Source organism: Centroberyx gerrardi, chromosome 2, assembly GCF_048128805.1.
Source record: "Centroberyx gerrardi isolate f3 chromosome 2, fCenGer3.hap1.cur.20231027, whole genome shotgun sequence".
In the NCBI taxonomy this organism is placed as follows: domain Eukaryota; kingdom Metazoa; phylum Chordata; class Actinopteri; order Beryciformes; family Berycidae; genus Centroberyx; species Centroberyx gerrardi.
In genome coordinates, this window is record NC_135998.1 from 27,852,024 (window position 1) to 27,875,157 (window position 23,134).

At 42.4% G+C, this 23,134-nt stretch overlaps 1 protein-coding gene across 1 annotated transcript; it reads left to right on the forward strand.

Annotated features, from left to right (window-relative positions):
• Positions 1-667: 667 nt before the first annotated feature.
• zmiz2 (zinc finger, MIZ-type containing 2) lies at positions 668-22,291 on the forward strand. The gene is made up of 20 exons (XM_071898175.2): positions 668-984; positions 7,489-7,590; positions 10,274-10,391; positions 10,618-10,820; positions 11,119-11,284; positions 13,284-13,502; positions 14,537-14,749; positions 14,976-15,059; positions 15,347-15,524; positions 15,863-16,004; positions 16,166-16,244; positions 16,343-16,474; positions 16,630-16,735; positions 17,335-17,492; positions 17,612-17,679; positions 17,771-17,839; positions 17,990-18,231; positions 18,844-18,968; positions 20,191-20,400; positions 20,607-22,291. The coding sequence occupies exons 2-20, from the start codon at positions 7,541-7,543 to the stop codon at positions 20,712-20,714; spliced, it is 2,670 nt and encodes an 889-aa protein (XP_071754276.1). The 5' UTR covers positions 668-984; positions 7,489-7,540; the 3' UTR covers positions 20,715-22,291.
• Positions 22,292-23,134: the final 843 nt, after the last annotated feature.

Consider the following 23,134-nt stretch of genomic DNA (forward strand, 5'->3'; position numbering starts at 1 on the left):
GCAGGTCGTGGGGGAGGAAGCAGCAAGGAGTGTGTGGAGGGGGGCGATATGGATAGTGAAGAGAAAAATGAAGAAAAGGAGAAAATCTCAGCACCTGTTTCCAGGGCAACAGAGGTCTGAAAAGCACAGGCAGGTTGGACTTTTTATTCTCCATGCTGCGCTGCCCTCTGGCAAGATACCGCAGACACCTCTAATGACTCCAACACACTCACTCGCCCTGCTGCTAAAATACTGCCTGACTCCAAATGACACACTCACAAAGACAGACATTTACACTGTGTGTGTGTGTGTGTGTGTGTGTGTGTGTGTGTGTGTGCAGGCACATGCATATACTGGAGGCTGCTGAGGAGGTAATATTGTGACCAATTTAGGTAATTTTCTATGCAAGAATGCTTAGATGCATGGCTGTGAATCAAGATCACAAACCAATATGGATTATGTCTGTGTGGATCATAGTGATGATTTATAGGTTACGTCATTGGCGACATCTCTCTCGATGAGTCCCTCTGAACGATCAGCTACTCTGGTCTGCAGTCAGCCGCCTGACTTGTAAGGAGGAGGGACAGGAAAAATGCCTTTCTCTGTGGGAGACATCAGCCCTGTGATCTCATGAATACATTATAGTGGGTCATTGTGCAATGAGGGAGGTATACTAAGCTGCCAGGTTATGGCCTTCCCCAGAACAGACTACAACAGTTCGAGGTGGCTCGGTTAGTTGATATTGTTTATTGGTGATAAGCACCGCAGGGAAGCAATAAAGAACAGTGGTGTTACCGAAGCGCTGAACAGTCTGCTCGCTTCTCAACGGTCTGGACTGTAAAAACCAACGTCAACAACATTAGTATATTGTTAACTCAAGGCTCGCCAACACGGTATCAAGCAGCCTTGTTGCCCAACGTTAGCCCAGCTGCGACATTAGCTAACGTCGGTTAGCTAACTATCTACAATCAAGCGGCCACATCGCCTGGCAGCTGGGAGGCAACGGTAAGCTCTATAAACATCTCTAATTATCAAGCTAGCGTGTCGCTATTTTGTTGCATTCATCTCAGCTACTCAACGTTATATACACCAACCTAACGTTGAGCTAACTAGCCTTCGGTAGCTAACGCTGTCAGTGTCGGAGCAGCGTGTTAAAGATCCACCACAGTGCTGATTATCAGACCTGCTCTGCTGACTGTACAAGCCAACTCGCTAGGCAATGCAAACTTAATGCTGTACCCGTCTGCGTGGCTGCGGAACTGACACTCAGCTATTTTACCTAAATAAGACACGTTTTTTTTTTCTAATGGTACCTGCTGCGTACTGCCACCTCGACATATTAGCGTTTCGAAAGCATTTATAAAGCAGTTCAGCCAGGTGGGTGAAACAAAACCTCTCCTATTGTGATTCTCAGTGATGGGTAACCATACAGAGAGGCTGGACTGATCTACAGCAAGGACTGTGCTGACATTCTTTGTTCTGCTATTCTACACATTTTAGCAGCATGTTTTGTTGAATTTTTGCAGGAGTAGGTGCAATAGTATCCAGGTAGAAATGAGCTTCATGTGTTGATTTGCATGCTTTGCATTACACTGACCATCACCATTCTTGGGGTTAATCAGATATTAGCAGAAAGATAATCACACCAGTAAAGCAGTTCTGTCAGAAATAAGGCATTGCTCGGAACAAGTCTGACAAATCAAGCTATTGTTTTGAGTTTTATGGTGCACTGAGTGCTTTGTAGCTTTGTGAATCTGTAGTTTAGCATGTGCTAAAGGCTTGCGTAATGTGTTTTTTTGTTGTTGTATTTTTGCCTGCTATTTTACGTTCTTGTAATGCTTCTGCAGTGGTCAGTCATTCCCTTCTGCCGTGACTTCCTGAATGGGCCGTTGGTACAATAACAACTTGGCTGGAAGCCAGGTTGAGTTAGTTTAGGGTCAGTGTTCACCCGAAGAAGATAGAAGTCTAGGTAAAACAAGGTGGTGCAAAAGAGTGACAACTGCAATATATGCTTCCACGGCACCAGTACCTTATTAGACAGCAGACACAAGTTAAGACTGCTGTCCTGGGCTTGTGTTTAGGCTGTTGGTGTTGGAAGCATCCAGAAGTATGAGTATTAGTCCAAAAGACCTCTTGTGCTTCTAGGATATGACCAGCTTGTTTCTCATCTAGAACTCTGTAAACACACACACACACACACACACACACACACACACACACACATACACAGAGTGAACTAACGCAGGATCAATATGTCACTGGTATGAGACTTTAAGGTGCTTATGTGTGTGTTTTGTAGTAGACACAGGCATGCAAATCCTAAGTACCGGCATTCATTTGAATGTTTTCGCCCCGGACGAGGCTTTGTTTCCTTTTGAAGGAATATGATAGGTGGACGATAGGTGTGTGTGCGTGTGTGTGGACTTAACCTAAAACTGTTAGTTTCTGAATGCAACACTACGAAGTTCAACTGCTTAGCATTAAGTAATACAACACAATTAGTGGAAGTAGTTCACTACGTTACTCACTGATTCCTTTCCTCTTAATCTGTTCCAGGTTAAAGAAAAAGCAACATATTGTGCTTGTTATTTCTGAGCCCCACCACCAAGCTTTTAATAATCTTGGTGAATGTATTTTCATCACACATATGTATGGAAAAATGTTGGTTGGTTGCTATAAGACACCAGTTTGGCTTGAGGATGAAATTGTTTATTCTCTTTGATTAGAAATGGTGGTTGGTTTGATCGTATACACCAAAGAAAATTTATATATTCCAGTATCCTAAAATTAAAGAATATTTCATGTGTGTAATGTGCAACCTAAGACGGTAACATATAGCCTAAGTAAACTAAGTCTTGTAGTGCACAAAGATATGTAAGGGATTATATCTGACAAAGTGTACTTTTAAATTATTTGAAGGGATGAGACAGGCTAACAGCATGAATACCTGGATACACCTGGAATATCTGGTATAATCAGTTTTGAGGAAATTACTCCAATACTATGATTTATCAAAATACTTACTTACTTGGTTTAGTTGCAAATATTAGTATTTATTTTGTGTATCAAAATGCAAGCCTGGAGGTTTACTCCCATAGTAAGTCACTTCATGGTCTTTGCTATATGGATTTTGACTGTGAATTCAGGAGAAACACATCAGGGCTACAGTATGTGCAAATTCCTTAATAATCTTAGCATCCTGCTGGGACATACAGGAAGGAGTTTGGCCCGGACACTGCTCAAATAGCCCTAAGTTCAAGTGAAAGGAGTTAGTACTTAACACAGCATGCAGTAAATGCCCATTTTGAAAAGCCTAGCCTTCATGGGGACAAAAAGAATCAAGGCAGAGAAAAATGTGATGCTTACCACTTTTCTTAGGGAAGAATCTGGACAATCTGGATACAGTAACCAGCAAATCAAGGTAAAGCCAAAGGCTATTTATTTCTGACAATTTAATAAAAATGGAACACTAAAATACTAATACTAAAAAGTCTGTGTTCTCTGAACTTCTGTCCATGACATTAACCATAAGATAAAAAACTAATAAAATGCACCGCATTGACTGATTTTGGTGGTGGCACAAAACTGATTTTAACATATCTCCTGTAGAGCTGTTGTGGTTGTATTACAACGGTTAAAAATCATCCAGTAGAGATTACTAGTGTGGTGTTTTATATTCATTTTAATGGAGTGCTGTCATTTTTTAAAGGAAATTTTATTTATTATGTATTTATTTATTTTAAGTTATCTAGTGGTTGAGCTGATAACAGTAAGTTCTGTCAGTGAAACAAATATATTTATTTATTTATTTCACATCAAATAGGTTTTTCACATTTTCTGCAGTGTGACCATCAAATAAATGTAAATGAGAAAGATAGACTGTAGCATTTATTTATTTATTTCCATCTTTATCTATTTGAGATGGCAGGATCACATGTGACCTCCCTACTATTACAAGGTATATGCTCAATATTTATGTATTCAGCCAGCAGCTAAGTTATCTGCCAATGGCCCTTTTCACTAGCTTACTAATTCAGAAATGCTGTTTCAAACTCCTCAAAGCTCCGTGAATAGATATAAGAAATGAAGCACTTAACTAATAGGCTAATTTCTAATGGCTATGATTGTCAAAAGATGTATTCTTTTTATAACAGGGGAAGTGTATTCCTCTGTTCTGTATCAAATGGGTGGACCTGCTAAACTCCTTTCATACTGTATGTGAGCTCTCTTGTTCCTGGGCTATAATGGTTAGCGGTAAATATGCAAAAAACCTGGCTCTGTCTCACCTGAATAGACCTTATGTTTGCGAACAACTGCGAACCATACATTGCGGAATTGAGTGTACAATGACTAAAAATGTTGCGTTTGGGGCTGCAAGCATAAATTTCCCTTAAGGAAAGGTGTTTTCAGTTTCCACCTGGTAAATCTGACAAGGCAAAAGCACAAAGACTTGTATTAATTAAGGTTTGTATTAAAGGTTTGTATTAATACTGGAGTGATTGATACACTGTTCTCAGCTCTCGGTATAATTGTTTGCCGATACAATTTGGTTTCTGATCTACTGAGCGGGCCGTTCCAAGCCAACAGTGTCAGTTGTCCCATTAGGTTATTGTTGTTGAAATCAATAGGGAGTTATAAAATGACTGAATAATGTTGGGAACTAGGGATCAGCCTCAGTGTAGGTCCAGGGCAGCAGAGGAGACTTTAGCTGTATTTGGTGTGGAGATAAGGTGTTGATCGCATCACTAAACAGCTGGGACGGGAGGAGCCCAGCTTATAACAAAGTGACAAACCTGCACTCACACAACCAACTGTAACGTGGATCAGGTGGCTGGTGAGCGCTGCTGCCTGTCTGATGGTCCTGTAGAGACTCATGTCCTCTACACTCACTGTTTGTGGGTTGGTACATCAGTCTCGGGCTTCTGTATGGATTCTCACCCTGGATCTTAGCACAAAGGATTGCAACATCACATTCTGTGGACTGGTAAATAAATGCTTAAACAAAAGAGGAGCTGAAGCAGCCAAGTGGCTTGATTCATTTACCTGACTGTCTGGTTCAAGTTGGAAGTGGCAGCCAACAAATCATCACTGTGTTTTATTTGATTATGTGGTAGAGGGTATTTAATCAACTTTACCCCACTTTATGGACTAGCTGCAAGACCCTCTTCCTCTCTGTAGGCATACTGACAGCAAGCATTTTATACATAAATGAAAACACTAGCATGGCCATTACTCCTGACCTTAAGTAATTAGCAGTTTAATTGAGATTAAGAATTAAGAAAAAAAAAAAAAAAAAGAATGTGACCTTTGTATTCTTGATCCAGAGTTGATCTGCTGCTTTAATCTCATCTATGGAGAATACAATACTTTTAGCCTAATGCTAGTTGTGATTTGGTTATAAAATGTGAGTTTGTGGTGTCTTACGACGATCATAAAATGATTAAGCTGTTTGGCCTTACACCACTGTATCATAGCATGCAAGCTAATCATGACGTCATGTGAAGGGAAGACGCCTTGTTGCCCAATGGTGGCTGCATTCAAAACTGAGAAAAGGCTTGACCGCTCGGTTGGGCATTTGATACTAAATAATATCACGGAGTACACTTTATTAAACAAGACAGTAATAACATTTCTGCATGAAAACAATATTCCTTTATTTATTGTAGTTACTTGTAGGTTGTTAAGATGAAATGGAATTCTTACAAAGTTTTGTTGCAGTGAAACCTTTAGTTTATAGCCTTGTTCACAAAATCTATTGGTTAATATTGAACAGTTAATTATTCATATTTTTTTGTCAGTTGGAAAATGAATGAGGATCTTTGCAGGAATGAATGCAAACACCTGGAGTGAAAGTCTTTCCCTCCCTTACAAGTAGATGAATTTGAAGAGGTTACTATTGATTCAATAGTAACCTCTTCCAGTTCATCTATTTGTAAGTTCAGTTGGTACTGATGATGTACACAAAGGTTTCTTTGTGTTATTGGGAAATGGAGACTGGAAATAAGTATGAACAATACTTTAAACATACCACAATCTTGATAAACCTGGCTCACATCTTCTTCCTCATCTGTTCGTCTTTCATCTGTTTTTACACACAAAACTAAAATCATACAGTCATAACAAAAACAACTAAATAGTAACTGCAAGCAGAGCGGCAATCGAGGGTTGATTGAGTGAATGCCTGTGGTGTCTCGGCTGTGGGGAGGATGGCACTGGCTGCGAGGTGGGAGGAAGAGGAAAGGACAAACCGGCCTATGAAAGCACTGACACTGAGGAGTGGGACGACAGTATAGGAGGGCTGAAGAGGCAGAGTTGAGGGTAAAGAAAAGGACAGGAGGCTGAGGTCAAAAGAGGCAAAGAGAGTGTGGGAGAACAGCGTGTCCTGCTCATTCCAGCACTGGTACAGTCTGTGCTGGTAGTCCCTCATACACAAACACTGACTTTAATGGGTCTAAGGTTGTGTGTATTTAATAAGAGCATATTTTAGAGGCACTCCGTAACATTGCGTGTGCATTATAAACATGTATTGGTTTATGATCCTTCAGTGTCTGCATGGGTCTTGAAGAGAGACATGTAAGAGAATACATACGTTATTTTTCCTTTGTTTGGGTTAGCTGCTTGTGGAAGTTGCCAGGTGCCGTTGTGATAGGAGGGAATTCAGAATTGCACTCACGTGATCCAATCTTGACTATTAGCTTCCCGCTTTGCTACGTGATATAGGCTATACCCTGCTCCTCTCACCACCCCTCCCACTACACAAGATGTGGGGTGTCTGACCCAAATCGGCGAGAAGCAAAAGGAAACCGGAGAGAAGAAAGGGGGAGGGGTTCTTCAAGGCTCTGATGCTGGTGGGAAATTAGCATGTCAGTTGGTAACCACCATTAGATAAAGAAAATCATAAGCGGGAGCTAGGAGGAGAGGAGAGATGGAGTGTAAGGATTGAAGAATGAGTATAGATGTAATATCTTAAATCAGTGGTTCTCCATCCCGGTCCTCCAGCACCACAGTCCTGCTGGTTTTCTATTCTACCTGGATTACATTCACCTGGTGTCCCAGGTCTCATTCAGCCCCAATTACATCAGGTGAATGTAATTAACTAGCTGGTAGAATAGAAAACCAGCAGGGCCGTGGTACCCGAGGACCAGGATTGTGTGTATGTATCTGTGTGAGTGAGTGATTTTAAGTCAGTGTGCAGTGAGAAGAGTCTGCCTCTTCACATCTCTGTTCTCTTAAATTCCTTTTGAAATCAGTGAGCTAAATTTAGCTCGCAGCACCCCTCCCCCTCCTTTGAGAGGTATCAGAGCTACAGCAGTCAGTGATAGGCTAACATTTTGATGTGCACAGTCCACACACACACACACACATACACACAGATTAAAGTGAGTGGCTCAGAGTAGGAGGGCGCAATGCCTTTTGTGCACACAGTGTGGGCTATACCGATGATAAATTGTTGCTCTGCAGTAAATGAGCTATGAGTAAGTCTTGTCTTTCTCTGTGTCTCTCTCGTAGGGCTGCCACTTGAGGACAGCAGGGGCTCTCTAATGATCCCCCCATTCATCCGATGAACCACCTCAACTCCATGAAACCCTCCCTGCCTCCCACTCCGCAAAGGTACACACACACACACCATGTATCCGTGTCCCCAGGTAAACCTTTGGGTAGTTCCCGTTTGATCCCTCATCTGCTCTGCCCCCGTCTGATTTCAGTTATGTCAGTTATATGGTGTTGTTAGGGCTGTAATGGCCTCACTGCGGTAACTGACATGTTACATTGTGTCTTGCGGTGTTACCACCAGTCAATGGGGGGCGGGGTACAGACAGTGCCATGTAAACATGTCTGCTGAAGCTGGCTAAAGGCTTTTTTTTTTCACTGTCAACCATGCCCACAGCCTCCCCTCCTTTGCAGCCACTGGTCGTGCATTCAGCTTCAGCCAAAACTGCATACAGAGAGGCGAGGGGAATAGCTTATAGATTTTTTTTATGTACTGTATGTGTAGAGCTGCATGAGATGAGAAAGAGGAAGACCAAAAGTTGTATTTTAAAGTTGATACTAAATACGTTAGATATTCTTATATCTGTTAATAAAATATGCTTAAATTAACCAAAAGAATGAACAAATTAAAAAATTGTTTGAGAGAAAGTTTTTTTTCTTTTTCTAAAGCTTGCCAAATGTTCTGATAATGGCTACAAGCTATGTTCATTATTGGATCTCTTGCGGTTGGCCTACTTTCTCTGATGGATTCTTATAGTTCTAGATAAAATTTCTCTAACAGTTTACAATGAAGGAAGTGCAAGCAGAATTTGAATGGGTGCTGTGTGTGTGTGCGGCATTCATGGCTGACAATAGAGAGAATCCCTTGGAATTTAGCAACATCATTAAAAATTTCTCATAAATTAAATAAGCTTATTACAAACATCACAGACTATTTTCTGTCACTAAATCACTCCTATAACAGCTGAGGAGGTGGAATGTTCCGTTGCCATGGTATCACATAATACATTCTCAGATGCCAATCTGAGATGCCAAATAGCATTGAGTACAACTCAATGCTACAATATTGACACAATATTGATAAGATACATTCCTTATTGCTGAATGATGTGGACAGAGCCTTTCCAAACCTGCTGATACCATTTAGGATTTACCTGACTCTCAGTTGACTCAAACTACTGAAAACTTTCCTGTGCTCGACTATGAACTAAAAGCCTGTCTTTCAGCTTCAGATCATCTTACGCACCTTTCTTCTTCGTCTAGTTTTTGTGGGAGCTGCTTGTGTCTGTGAAGCGTGGAAATACACTATTTTGATTTATCTATACACGATGAAGACACAGAAAATCTGATCTCTTTATTTACTGCGCCAAACTGTCAGTTTCCTGATTGAAACCGATGAATGAATGATGATACCCACACACTATAAACTCACTATAGAGTACCATGGACACTAAGTCCCCATAGTAATACTAAAGGCTGTATTTTACCCTGCCTTTTTTCCTCTGGGTCCATGCTCTGTAGCCTAGCTTGTTATCTGTCTTGTCAGCTCTGTGCCTATAAATGAATATATAGCCTAAAGTAACCTTTTTATTGTGCCAGGAGTTCAGTTTCCTCATTGAAGCCACAGAATGAAACGGAAAGATGTGACGTGACGGATACGCCTTCTCAAGCTGGTCGCAGCTTATAATGAATTATGTGCTTGTTTTCTGATGTGTCATTTTCTGAAGCCTGATAGTTGTGAAACAGCACTATCAGTGTGCTTATAAGTTATTTCTATTTTGTGGCCTATAAGATGGTTGGGTAGACAGAGGTCTCAAGACTAAGTTGCACCCATATGAAAGGTCAACTCTGCCCATGGAAGGAAGGGACACTCTCATACAGCAATAATATCTTAGCTTAGGCACTGTTTTGTCCCCAAAATAGGAAATGTAACATTCAGCTTTAACAACCAGCACCACAGTCACTGTTCATCAGTATGCCTTGATAATGATAGGGCCAAAGTCTACAATCACCGTGTGGCTGCTTTAAGTTTTTCCAAATAAATGACAGAACAAAAATAATTAGGACATCAGACTATTGATTTTCCCTGTTTTGTCTGCTCTGCGTATTTTTATAGGCATCATAAGTAGGTCTACTCAAGCCAAGACATTCTATAATTGAACGCAGTCACACTATTCCCCTAGTTTGACTAAGCCTATTGACTGCTCCATTTCTCTCCAGAAAGCAGCGGAGATGCGTCGCCAACGTACTGACACTGCGATTTGTAAAGGAGCCTCGGAGAAATGTGGTAGATGGTAGAAAGAAGGAGAACAAAACAAAAACTCTGTTTGATAATAATTATTTCAAATGATGTGCGGTCTTCAGCTCATGGCGATATTTACTGACAAAAAAGGGAAAATGGACAAAAAAACAACAGTTATGGTGATTAACAATGGTAACTTTACCAACCCTGCAAATGCCGTGGTATGGAAGCAATGCTGTTGTGGTAGTTTCCTGTTGCAGAAATGGTTTTAAAATGAGGAAGTAGAGGGAAACTGAGAAAACTAAACCATGCATTAGGTTAAATGTTCTCTCACCAAGTCAAATAACCTTTCACTCTTGATATTGTCTGTCCTTATACATGAGTACAATGAGTCCTCACAGGGTTTTATACCAGCTAAACTTTATGTTGTGATCCAATGACAGTAATTGTTTGCAATGTTGTCCATCACTCATACTGTGAGGGTGTAACTCTCCAAAACAAATTACCTCTCCTGAACCTTGCTATCCCATCATAATAACTCAACCTCATATCCATCCGCAGCAGTGACGGCTCCTACCTAAATGACCCTGTCTCCTGGCAGCCAGGCACCAATCAGCACCCAGGATCTCTCTCCGTAGTAACCACAGTGTGGGGCGTGACCAATCCCACACACAGCCAGGTAACACATGACTCACCGCCCTGAGGCAGTTTTTCTCCACGCTTATTTGTGTAAATATACAGTACTTCTGATCATCCCCTTCTCTATCTATCTGTCAGCCATGCTTCTGCTGTTAATGTGGTCTTTGTTTCTTTACCTCCTCTCCCCTCACATCACACATTTATTTGAATGGAGTTCACTGCACTTCATCTTGATTATACCTGTTCCTCCCGTGTTTCCCATGTAGGTGTTCTGTGCGCCCATGGGTCCAGGGGAGAACTCGGGTGGTCACATGATGCCTGGAGGCAGCCCCGGCATGGGTGCCGGCATGGGCTCCCAGTTCATGGGGCAGCAGTCCTACGGAGATGCTGTCTCCAAGGGCTACGGCCAGCCGGGCATGTACGGACGTCCCAGCGCTGCTTACAACCCAGCCCCAGGCTACGGTGGAAGGTACGCTTGCAATAGTGTTTCTATTGATTACACTCTGGCTGCAGTGAGATTGAATTGGACAGTGAAATGTCAAATGAAATGAAATGTCTGTTTTGAACGTGCTATTACTGTACTGTACGCACTACTATTGTGGGGATTTTACATCAACTCATAGCAACATATGTCAGAGTGGGTGGACTCTCCCACTGCTCTGAGCCTCTGACTCATGCTATGAAAAAGCGTCACACACAGAGTCACACACTCGGCTCTAAGTTCACAGCCCGCCCATCTCCCCTCTCATCTTCCCCTCTCCCCACAGTTACTCTGGTAACAGTGGTGCCGGTCTGGGCGTTCGCCCCCCCTCAGACTTCACCCAAGCTGCTGCCGCTGCCGTTGCTGCCGCCGCCGCCACGGCAACTGCCACTGCTACAGCAACTGTTGCGGCAATACAGGAGAAGCAGAATCAGGAACTGAGCTATGGCCAGGTAAATGTCTCTGTCTGTACTACACCCTGGGGTCTGGAGAGGGAAGCAGTATCTTTTAACCAGGGAGTCATTTTGTACATTCCTTTTGGCTAAAAAAAATATAAAGTACAAATGCAACCTGTCCTTGTCAGTTTTCCATGGATACAATAGATTAAGAGGTATATTATGGTGTTTTTTTAAAAAATTTTTTAGCAGTTAATCACATTGGTTGATATCACCATCAGGCTTCATTCATGCTAAGTAGAGCCCCTATACTAGCAAAGGCGATTTTCAAAACTTACACCAATATCCCTATGCAGGATATCTTGAGTTAGCTATTATCCAGTCACAAACTCTGGATCATTAGCTCCCATCTGGTTTTGAGTTGTGATGTTTGATTGCAGGGCTGTGGGAGGGGTGTACAGCAGAAGCTGTTTCCGTACTATTCACACAGATTCATGAGACATGGTTATTAGCAAGAGAGAAATCACATTACTTGACACTACTCTGTTTACTCAGCACATCATCGACCACTTTACACCTGGTATTGACATGCGATCTGAATCTGGATATCTTATCTGGATAAAGAAAAATGCTTGTTAAAGGACGATTCCTGTGTGATTGTTTTTTTTTTACATTTTCACTTAATCCCACTCACACAAATGGAACAAAATGCACAAAATACACAGAGTAAACACAGTAAGAACAGAATGCCAATATCAGGCTATAAATGTCTACATTTTGAAAGAAGTTCCGTTCACTGTAATATGACCGTTTCATAATATGTGCATTCGGAAACGCTGTGAGAGACGAGACAGGAGTGGGCGTCTTATTTCCACTTTCTGCTTGTAAAGAAGGAAAAAACAGCGAACATTTACGGTTCACTGTGTCAGATTTTTGCTTTTTTCTCTCCAACATAACTCTTTCAACTAATAGCTAACATTCTCTGTGGTTACGGTAGGACGTACCCTTCTGTCAATCACAACACAGTCAAGCCAACATGCAAGTCTGTAAAATAAATTAAGGCTACAATTTACAAAAATACAGCTTTAATTTGTTGCCTTCTTTACTTGGAGAAACTCCTATTTAGACAGCGATTGCTTCAAAATATTGACTTTTAAAAACAGCTAAAATAAAGGGAAAATAGCACTTATCTCATAAGGTGATAAAAGCACTGGAAAACAATCTACAGAGATGTAAAATGGTAAGGGAATGCAAAAAAGCCAGTCACACTGGAACGGCCCCTTTTAATGCAGGGTGTAAACACGCGCAGCACGCATTGCGATCGGAATGCAATTGGATCGGCCAGATGGCTCTCATTGCAATGGGATCTCAGCTGGAGTCATCCAGGTGTAAATGCAGTGCGGTCGCATTTGTGAGAAAGCATCTCCAACTGGGTGGAAACGTCATGACTCATTCTGAAGTTTGCCTTCACTCCAGCACGATCCACTCCCACCAGCCATCGCTCCTTTCCCTCATTCTCGGCGAAGGAGTCACTGTAGTCGTGTTCACAACTGCAAACACTAATGCAGCAAAAAAAAAACGTTGTATCTGTTGCCTCCTACAAAAGTCTTTTCCGCCCCGAATAAAAAGTAAATCCAGGCTGTACAGTATTACGTCTACTGACCCTACACCCGCCATGTTTGTTTTTGTTGACAGTGCTCTCCACCTACTCGCCTGTTTTGCATTGCGTGCATGAAAAATGAGATACGATCATAATGCAGACAACGAAACTGCATGTAAATACCAGGGCATGACTCGATTGATCATTATCTGAATAGGATATCCACATACAGATCGCATTTGAATGCCAGGTGTAAATGGGGCCTTTCTCTCAAGATAAGCCCTGTAAACTCAAAAAACCCTTTTCTTTATCTCCCTATCAGTGTGTCTATGATTTTTCCCTCTCCAGCACTTCTCTTTTGTCAACCCCATTTATACACTCTTTGCCTGTGCTGTGTAAAACACCTAGTGTGCTTTGTTTTTATTCCTGCTGTCGTACTTCCCTTTCCTTCCCCAGATGGGTGGAGCATCCTCTTACAGCACCCAGTTCCTGTCTCACTCCGGCCCCCGTGGCCCTCCAGGGATGAATCCTGGTGGGATGGTTCCTTCCAGGCCTGGACCTCCACCTTCCATTGGGGGCTTGTATCCATCTCACCCTGCCCAGACGCAGAGGATGCCCCAGCATGGAGGCTATCCAGGAGGACAACAAGGGCTCAAGCGACCTTTCCATTCAGAGGTCAGTGAGGGAGTTACACATGGGCCATAGCTCATACACACAAATTGCAGAACACTAGCTACTTCTTGTATTTTAATATCCAAATTTCCCTGACCATTCTCCAGCATTGGTGTGGTTTCCCCACACCAACAACAAAGGTACCATTCTTATTTGATAGAACCAAAAAGTGTTAAAGATTTATTCAAATATATGGGTTACATTTTGTTTATCTGTTTTGGGTATTTTCCCTGATTTTACACAGTTCTATAGCTTGTATGTCAGTGACTATCATTATCAAATGCCTAATTGGGCTCCGACTGGACTTGGTGGAGCACTCTTATAAGACAGAGTAAGTTGTAATTTTCCTGGGAGAGGTTACTACTCAAAATGGGCACTACAAGCTTGTTAACTTCTAGTGTTGGTAGTAGTAGTAGTGGTAGTAAGTAAGTAGGTAGCTCTAATATGATCAAAAATAACACAATAGGGGCATCCTGGTGACTCATTGGTCTACTATGCAACTACTGCTACTATTTAACAGCGACATTCTGGGTTCAAATTCGGCCCAGGATCTTTGTCGCATGTCATCCCTCTCTCTCTCTCTCCCAATCTTTCCTGTCTCTCTCAACTTTGAACCATCTAATAAAGGCAAAAGTAGAATCTTTACCAAAAAAAAAAAAAACGATAGAAAGAGGAGATGAGAGGCAAATAGACAAGAGGTGCCTCAGCTAGGAACAATGCATATTTTCCAACAATGCTAACAACGGCCTCAGCTGTGCTGCCAAAATGTCATGAGATAAGGTTGCACATACCTGTTTACACTCCCACTTTCCCAGTAACTCTTCCCTTTTTAACCCTTTCTCCAGATGTGCTGTATTGTTTTAATTTCTCCCTGTTAATCTCCTATATTTCAGAACAATTCTAATAACTAGTTAGTAGCTAAATATATTTTTTCCAGACGTTTGGCTTGGCATCGTGTTGTGTTCCTATTCAGTTCCTATTCGGCATTAATACAAGGAGGAATATGCACTAACAAAATAACTGCCCCCTTTTTCCAGGGTTTTCCAGTGCAGCAGTATGGCTCTGGTGGGATGTCGGCTTACCCTAACCAGCCTCTACAGTACCCCACTGGTCCTCAGCAACGATGTGCCCCCTCACCCTCTTATCCCAGCAACCGTATGCCTCTCATGGGCCAGTACGCCTCTGGACCCCCCAACCCAGCACAGTTCCCCCCCGGAGCCGGTCAGCCCAATCCTTCCCAGTATTATAAGGTAATTACACCTCATCCTACCTGTACCACTACCTTTCCCATACCGTTCTCATTTAGCTTCAGTGGTGATGAGAAATCTCACAATGGCTATTAATGGCTTCCATTGATTTATATGTGCATCAGTGGTATGCTACACAGATATCATTTCTGCACCACTGCTTGTCTCGTTTGGGTCCAGACAGATGGACAGTTAGCTGAGTGTCTTGTTTCCTGTGTATGTTCTCCAGTCAGAGCCATTCAATGGCCAAGGCAGCCTGCCATCTGGAGGAGCAGGGGGATACAATGCCTTCACACAGGCTGCTGTGAACGGGGTAAGTCACTGGATCTATGGGTGCTGTCCTAACTCCATACGCACTCACCTCAGTCCCTTATTAAAGATTTGAATCCAATATGGCAATATCACACACAATCAAACATCTGAAGATGAAATTATACACTTGACTACAGAATAATACCAATCCACTTATCTCAGATACTTACATTTATACTCAAGTGTCAGTAAGGGGTTGCTCCTGCACAAGGCTTGTGTGTTTATATTGTTAATTAGATGCTTCCAGATTCAAAGTTCTGAACACTCGTCCGCTTCCCTGTCTCTCAGCCAGGGAGGGGCGGAGTGATGCCGGGATATCCTAGCTCTCCTATGGGAGGGAATCCCACCCCTCCGATGACGCCCGGCAGCTCCATGCCTCCCTACCTTTCCCCAGGACAGGACACAAAGCCGCCCTACCTTACGCCTGACACCAAGCCCATCATCAACCCCCAGCAGCCCTCTACAGGTGAGACCCGACACTGCAGTGAACCCACACCAGGAAGCACACTGTAAATTAGAAAGTTGTTGAAAAAAAAAAAAAAACACATGAAGGTACTTTGGACATGTGATGCAATATGAGCCGTTTGGCCACATCTGAAATACCTGTTGTTCCCTTCCTGGTTTTATCACCTCTTATTACTGCCTTCACAAGACAGAATCAATTGAGGTTTCCCTTGTAAACACTGATTCCAGAAGTGAACTACAGAACCATTTATATAGTATGTGGATAAGTTTAGATTTGTTGTTTGTCCCGCTATGATCCAAGTTTCTCTCTCTGCCCCCATCCCCTGCTTCCCATTCAAGGTAACCCCAGCGATGACTTGCGTCTGACCTTCCCGGTACGAGACGGGGTGGTGTTAGAGCCGTTCAGACTGGAGCATAACCTGGCCGTCAGTAATCACGCCTTCCAGCTCAGAGATTCTGTCTACAAGACGCTCATGTTGAGGTAAGAGCCCTAACTTGCCAAACACACACACACACTAAGTTATGACCCTTGTTGTGACCCATGAATTTAGAATACGAGGTCCTGTTTTATGTGATTAGGACACCAGATAGATCAGAACAACAAATGAAGAATGTTTAGTTGTATTGTATCTCCTCCTGCAGGCCAGATCTGGAGTTGCAGTTTAAGTGTTACCATCATGAGGACAGACAGATGAACACTAACTGGCCTGCCTCTGTGCAAGTAAGTGTCACCCCCTCTCCTTTGGTTTCTACCGTTTGGCTGTTTGTAATGCTGCTGCTTCTTAACTCTGCCTCTCTGTTTTTTTCCTTCTGGATCAGGTCAGTGTCAACGCCACTCCGTTGTCCATCGAAAGAGGCGATAACAAAACTTCCCACAAGCCTTTGTACCTGAAACAGGTGTGCCAACCGGGACGCAACACCATACAGATCACAGTAACGGCCTGCTGTTGTGTAAGTAGCCTTGAAGGAGAATTCACACCTTGCTGTGTCAGTGTTCGGTATGCACTGTTACCACAATGCAACACATTTTTGTATGTATGTTTTGTATGTTTGTAAACAAATTCATCAAATCCCATACCAATCTTTTCTTCTCTCTCTCTCCCCAGTCCCATCTGTTTGTGCTGCAGCTGGTCCACCGGCCGTCTGTCAGGTCTGTCCTACAGGGTTTGATGAAGAAGAGACTGCTGCCGGCCGAGCACTGCATCACCAAGAGTGAGTTACAGTCATTGTCACTTACACCATTGTACACACTTTCTACCATGCTTATTTTCCCATCACTGTTTTTTATTTTATTCCTATCTCATGTCTCCTTCCCATACTCCCATACTTCACACAGGCATGATCCTGCCAGCTTGTATGCATATTGCATAACATTAACACATTGTCTGCTGATGAGAATAAGCTGATTGATTTTTATTGTAACATATTACATCAGTGTTCTCTACAACCACAGATTAAAAGAGTAATAAAATGTAAAAAACCTTGCCAAATTTCTCTGCGTAAGGAAAAGGTGTCTTGAGGAAATTGTAGTGACCATTTGGCACATTTATGAGTTATGGTCGCAAATTTATAGAGATGAACATGAATGACACACTTTTGAAAACTAATCTTTTATGGTAGAGTTAGAAACATGACATTTTGGTGCACAATTTTTGGTCTATACCACTGATATGATACTCGACATTACCGCATTACCCAGGCTCCTGAAGTAAGAAAGTGAACATGCTCCGAGTTGTGTAACAGTAATACATTTCTAGCAGAGCAGTAAAGTAATCGTGTTACATTTCCTTGTTCACCTCTCTCTGTTTCAGTAAAGAGAAATTTTAGCAGTGGCACTATCCCAGGGACCCCGGGGTTGAATGGAGAGGACGGGGTAGAGCAGACCGCGATCAAAGTTTCTCTCAAATGTCCAATCACATTCAGACGAATCCAGCTGCCAGCTAGGGGTCATGACTGCAGACACATACAGGTGGGGTCACACACACACACAAACACACACGTACACACGTACACTTGTATGCACTTGTACCTATGTATGCAATTAAATTCTCACTTGTGTGTCTGCACACCTTGGTCTTTATTTTGCAGTGTTTTGACCTGGAGTCGTATTTGCAACTGAATTGTGAAAGAGGGACCTGGAGATGTCCTGTGTGCAAGTATGTACTAAAGATTCATATCACCTTTTTAGAATCGTATCAGTACTGGTAAGAACAATATTTCACCTGGCATCTTGTCTCTCCATCACAGTAAGACCGCTTTGCTGGAGGGACTGGAAGTTGACCAATACATGCTCGGGATTCTCGTCTACATCCAAAAGTAAGCATCTATTTGTGAGTTTCTTTCAATTCATTTTATGTAAATGAAATGATCTGAATGCGTATAATCGATGTGGCATTTCTTCCTGTGTTTGAATGCCCAGTGGCTCCATATGTAACTAAAGACCGCATCTGTCTCTCCCTCCGTCAGTTCGGACTATGAGGAGATCACCATAGACCCCGTGTGCGGCTGGAGGCCAGTGCCCGTGAAACCAGATATACACATAAAGGAGGAGTCCGACGGGCCGGTCCTGAAGCGCTGCCGCACAGTCAGCCCGAGTCACATGGTCCTGCCAAACGTCATGGAGATGATCGCCGCCCTGGGCCCGGCTTCCTCGCCTTACCAGACTCTGACCACAGGGGGCAGGAACACCCCAGACTACAACAGCCCAGGTAGGAGGAATGAGGAGGAGGACTATCAAGGCTGTGTGACTTGATGATGTTATTTATTTTTTATCGGTGCACCACAGCTACTGGTAATTGATGCTACTATTTTTCGACCTTATCGCAGATTAGCAGGTTTGCAAGATATATTAACGAGATAGATGTTACCCTCTCTTTGTATAGCAGCATTATGCTTTTCTTTTTTTGGAAGAAATGTTGAGATTCTCTGTTTTCTTGCTTGGTACTGATTAGTGTTACATATTATAGAGCTAACATGTAGTGTAACTGCCTATATACTGCCTATATATACACATATAACCACGCTTTCTAGGCCTCAGAACATATTCTTTTAAGTGGGCGGTGACCCAGAACAACATTTCAAGCAGCACTGCTCTCAGAGCATGAGCATGCCAGGACTAGCAAGTACAATATCCATGCTAAGACTAGCAAATACACCCCGCCCCACCCCCGAACTTACGCCCGCTCATGCCGCGGGGCTGGAAGCACTTTCTCTCCCAAGCTCCTCTACTCACTATTATGCAAGAGAAAGGAAGTCTACACAGACCTCTTAGTTTTTATTTGCTGACTGAAAGTAATATTGGTTTTGTCTCGGTCCTCTAGCGAGCCAGGGATTCTCCAGCCAAACAGGATTTCCAGACTTCCCCAACACTCCTGGCACCCCGACACTAGGAGAGTATACCTCATCAGGACCACCACCACCCCCGCTCTCCTATCAGTCTGACCAGGTTAGACAGACACACCAGAGTAAATGCACTACTCTCACAGTATGCAGTGTACATGTATGAGCAAACACACAAACAGATTCCTGTACATTTCCTATGAAGGTTTTATAGCAGCAATGGCGAATTTAAGTTAATGGACTTAAGTGATGTTCTACTACGTGTGTGTATCGTTTGCTGATAAAAGCCAACATGTTAACTTGGGACACAGGTGTGAGAATATTTTCTGAGTATGACTTCCAACATGCAAGTTCTCATGAGTTTTGCTACAATAATGCCTTCATAATTCACTGGCATAGCCTCAGGCCACAGTGACGAGGATCAGGCTCAACGGCATTTCTTTCAGTCGGCTCGGGACATGTTGCTTAACAGTTGAATGGGCCACAATGACTGCCAACATATGAATGAGCCATGGCTAAAGGCCACTGTACTGCAATCAGCTTCACATATAGCACCAGTGTTATAAATATCTGTTTAGAAATATCTTCAGTATCTTCAGTAGAGTCCTGACATAGTAGAGGCTTCTCTGTTGCACACATAAATCACATTCACTGTTGGATATACTAATTGAAATTGTTTGAGAGCAGTTTTTGTGTCCATTGTGTCTCACACCTTACACCAGAGATGTGGTGACTGATGTAAAACTGGGCAGTATGCAAGCTTATTTGTCAAGGTGTGTGTGTAAGACTGAGCGGCTGTAGGTTTCTGCCAAATGATAATGAAATACTTTGTCATTAGGTGATGCTATGCTTGTGTGTGGGACCGTTGTTATGAAAGGTGTGTGTGTGCTGCTGAATTCATCAGTGTTGTGCAAAGCTGACTGTCTTGCCCTTCTGGCTTGTGTGTGCAGTCGAGAGCCTTTAACTGAACCTGGAGTGGACAGCATTGACCGAGACTATGTCCTCACACACACACACACACACACACACACACACACACACTTAGCGAAACGCTCATACCTGTCGCACGCAGCTGCTCGGCTGTCCACGAAGGGTTTTTAGAGAGAGGACCTCTACTCTGTCACACACTTCTGGTGCTCAGCCTGTTAAGCAAAGGTCATAAGGATTATGCCTTTTGCATAGCATTATATCAACCATTAATGTACTTAATGGTAGGTAGGATTTATAACAACTTGTCATTGTTGCCATGAAGTACAAATTAAGGTCCCCTCTCTTGGTTTCTCTGTTTCACCTTTTCTGTTTCTTCTTCTCTGGTCCTTCACTCTCAGACGCCTCACTCTGGACGAATCGAACACCCCCATAACATCCTCCAGCAGCATAATTCAGGTGTTCATGGTAACCAGAGTCTCGGTGAGGCCGGCAGTCCGCTGCTGCAGCGGAACTCCAACACCCAGAATTCTCGGCTGCAGGCGGAGGGCTCGGTCGGCCTGGGCGGCCCGGGAGCGCCCGGAGGAGAGGGAACAGATCATTCACTAGATGTGAGTGACAACTTGCATTTGGCTGGATGAACAAAGGAGTAACATTCGTATTTATTGTCAATAGTTTTTTCCTATTTAGTTTACAATTAAATGATCAGGTTTCTAAGATGCATAAAAAGTACAGCCCCAAAATATTTCCTTGTCTTTCCCAGTTTTTAAATAGACAACACCTCATTTCTCTCCTTTTCTCCCTCACTGTCGTCAAGCTTCTCCCTGAGCTGACCAACCCAGATGAGCTGTTGTCCTACCTGGGCCCCCCCGACCTTCCCAACAACAGCAACGACGACCTGCTGTCTCTGTTTGAGAACAACTGATGCCCCGCTCCACATTCATGCACCCGTCATCTTCTAGTCCGCCCTTTGCTTTTCCACGTGCTGCAACCCCGTCCACGTCAGCACAGGACTATCCCACCCACTTCTTGGATTTTTTAAATTTCATTTTTGAATAGCAACTTCATAGGTTTGTTTGTTTTTGTGTGTGCGTGCGAGTGTGTGTGTGTGTGCATGGGTGTGAGTATGTGTGTGTTTTATTCTGTCAATATATTGTGTCATTTTTAAGTGTCCTGCTGAACCTTGAATTCATACAGTTAATACATAGGCACACTCTTCACACACGAACACTGGCTAGAGTATGAATAATAACACATAGGCACTGACTCTGCAGACCAGCAACTTAAACTATAGCACAAATCACAAGCTGAAGGATTTGTATTTATACGATTACTTTTTATGGGGTGGGGGGTTAATGTAAGATGACATGTATTTATAATTATGAGGAATCAATAAAGAATTCTGGAGCTCTTTCCTGTACATATAGTAAGTGAAAAGGGAACAAGACGGTGATATTATGTGTAGAAACACTGAAACATACTTAAAGGTTTATAATGAAAGACGGTGCAGATGTATAGTCACTCCCGGCTGTATCTGCGCACGCTGATGATGTAATAAGGGAAGTTCAGAAAGATGGCCACATTTTTGTTTCTCTGCTCGGATAGGGTGACAGAGGGAAAGAGAGGGCACAGGGGAATGGGACCACATCAGATAGTAAAAGAAAAAGTAGAGGCGTTGGGGAAGGGGTGAGGGGAACTGTATCTACGACATCCTTCAGCACTGTGAAACATGAAAACTCCCACCTTCTCCCTCTGTTGGTTTACCCTCTTTGGGGTCTTCAAGCATGGAAGAGTGCAGTCGTTGGCCATGGTATTTTCTGCCATCTGAAAGATATTTGTATGTTTGTAAATTGTTTGAAATGTATAACCCATCAGGGCACGGGTTTATGTACTGTATATTCAACTGTTTTCATTAGAGAACGTGTGCGTATCCAATGAATTGTTAATCATGGTAATATTAATGTTATTAGTTGGATTATGGATCATTGTCGCCACTCTATACATATGTAGAAAATGATAAAGCGTTTGAAAAAAAATCTGTGATCATACAAGTTTATGTATGACAAAATGGATAGTCAGCTGACATTGAGTAGCGCAGTTAAAGATGATTCCGGATGCCACTTTTTCAAGCTGGCATTTTTCTATGAGTACTTTTATGACCGCTCCACTGGAGTTTGTACCCTTTGTGGTCCAAGATTGCCTACGCAAGGCAACAAGAAATATTTTTAACTGTCTCTTCAGCAACACAATTACGGCATATTTGGAATTCATGGACTATTTAACTGCAAATTAGCTGGGAAAAGATTAACTTATACTTATTTGTTTTTTTCTAAATATGTAAACTATTACACTTATTTTGTAAGTAAAACATTGTGATTACCATTATTTTCTATTTATTTTTCGAATTATACTCTTCATTGTATTAAATCAGCGTTACTTTTGGTCCCTCTCCTGAAATTCAGAATCAGAATTACAGTCACTTTATTTGCCAAGTACAATAAATATGCAAGAATTTGTTTTGGTGACATTGTTGCAGAGTCACATTGATAACTCACAGATCTCACAGTACTGGCACACACATGGTCATGGATGTGGACTGTCATACAAGGACAGAAGTTCTCACATAAGTTACATGTTGTGCTCTTATCTTTTGTTTTCATTATTTATGTATGAGGCTGGAAGCTGTGACATAAAGCCTATCAATGAACAGTTAATTACTGCTAAAAATGGTATAGGCTAGTTTCAAAATGAGTCTAAAACAGTACTACTTTTGATTAAACCATACAAATTCCTTTATTTACGTTATAAATTGAGGGACACTAAACATGCATCAGCCCAGGGAAAAGATACAAGGCTTGTATTGTATTTTTTTTTACGGTCTATGGTATTGAGTTGTTAAATGGATTAGGCTACTTTCACGTCCTGGTACTGGCTTCCCTGCTCTCTCCTCAGGCGGGGAGCAAATACGTTAATTTAAAACCTCCTTGGAAATTACCTGATAATAGCGATGCTATGGGTCCAGTGCACGTGAGGGTTATGATGGATAAGCGACATGCCTTAGTTTTCATCTTGATTTTATTTTATTTTCACTGGAGTTCATGTTAGTTGGATAAATACTATGGGAATGCCGTAACGTTAGTAGTGGCTTATTACTATAATAAAATATAATCACATTTCTACATTGACTGGCTTTGACCGAAACACTAAATGAAAGTAATATTTTGATTTTATTTCAGTTTGCTAAAGCAACCGTACTGCACAGCTCAGCGGGTTATTTTGGGTAAGTTAGATTCGTCTTACAGGGTGCACTGAGTAGGCCTATGTTCATTTACACAGGGGAACAAT

Excerpts from the sequence above, each read along its gene's own strand:
- zmiz2 (XM_071898175.2), top strand. The coding sequence starts at position 7,541 with ATGAACCACCTCAACTCCATGAAACCCTCCCTGCCTCCCACTCCGCAA. Across the intron at positions 7,591-10,273 it reads CTGCCTCCCACTCCGCAAAG|CAGTGACGGCTCCTACCTAA; the intron begins GTACACACACAC and ends ATCCATCCGCAG. Across the intron at positions 16,736-17,334 it reads CGAGCACTGCATCACCAAGA|TAAAGAGAAATTTTAGCAGT; the intron begins GTGAGTTACAGT and ends TCTCTGTTTCAG.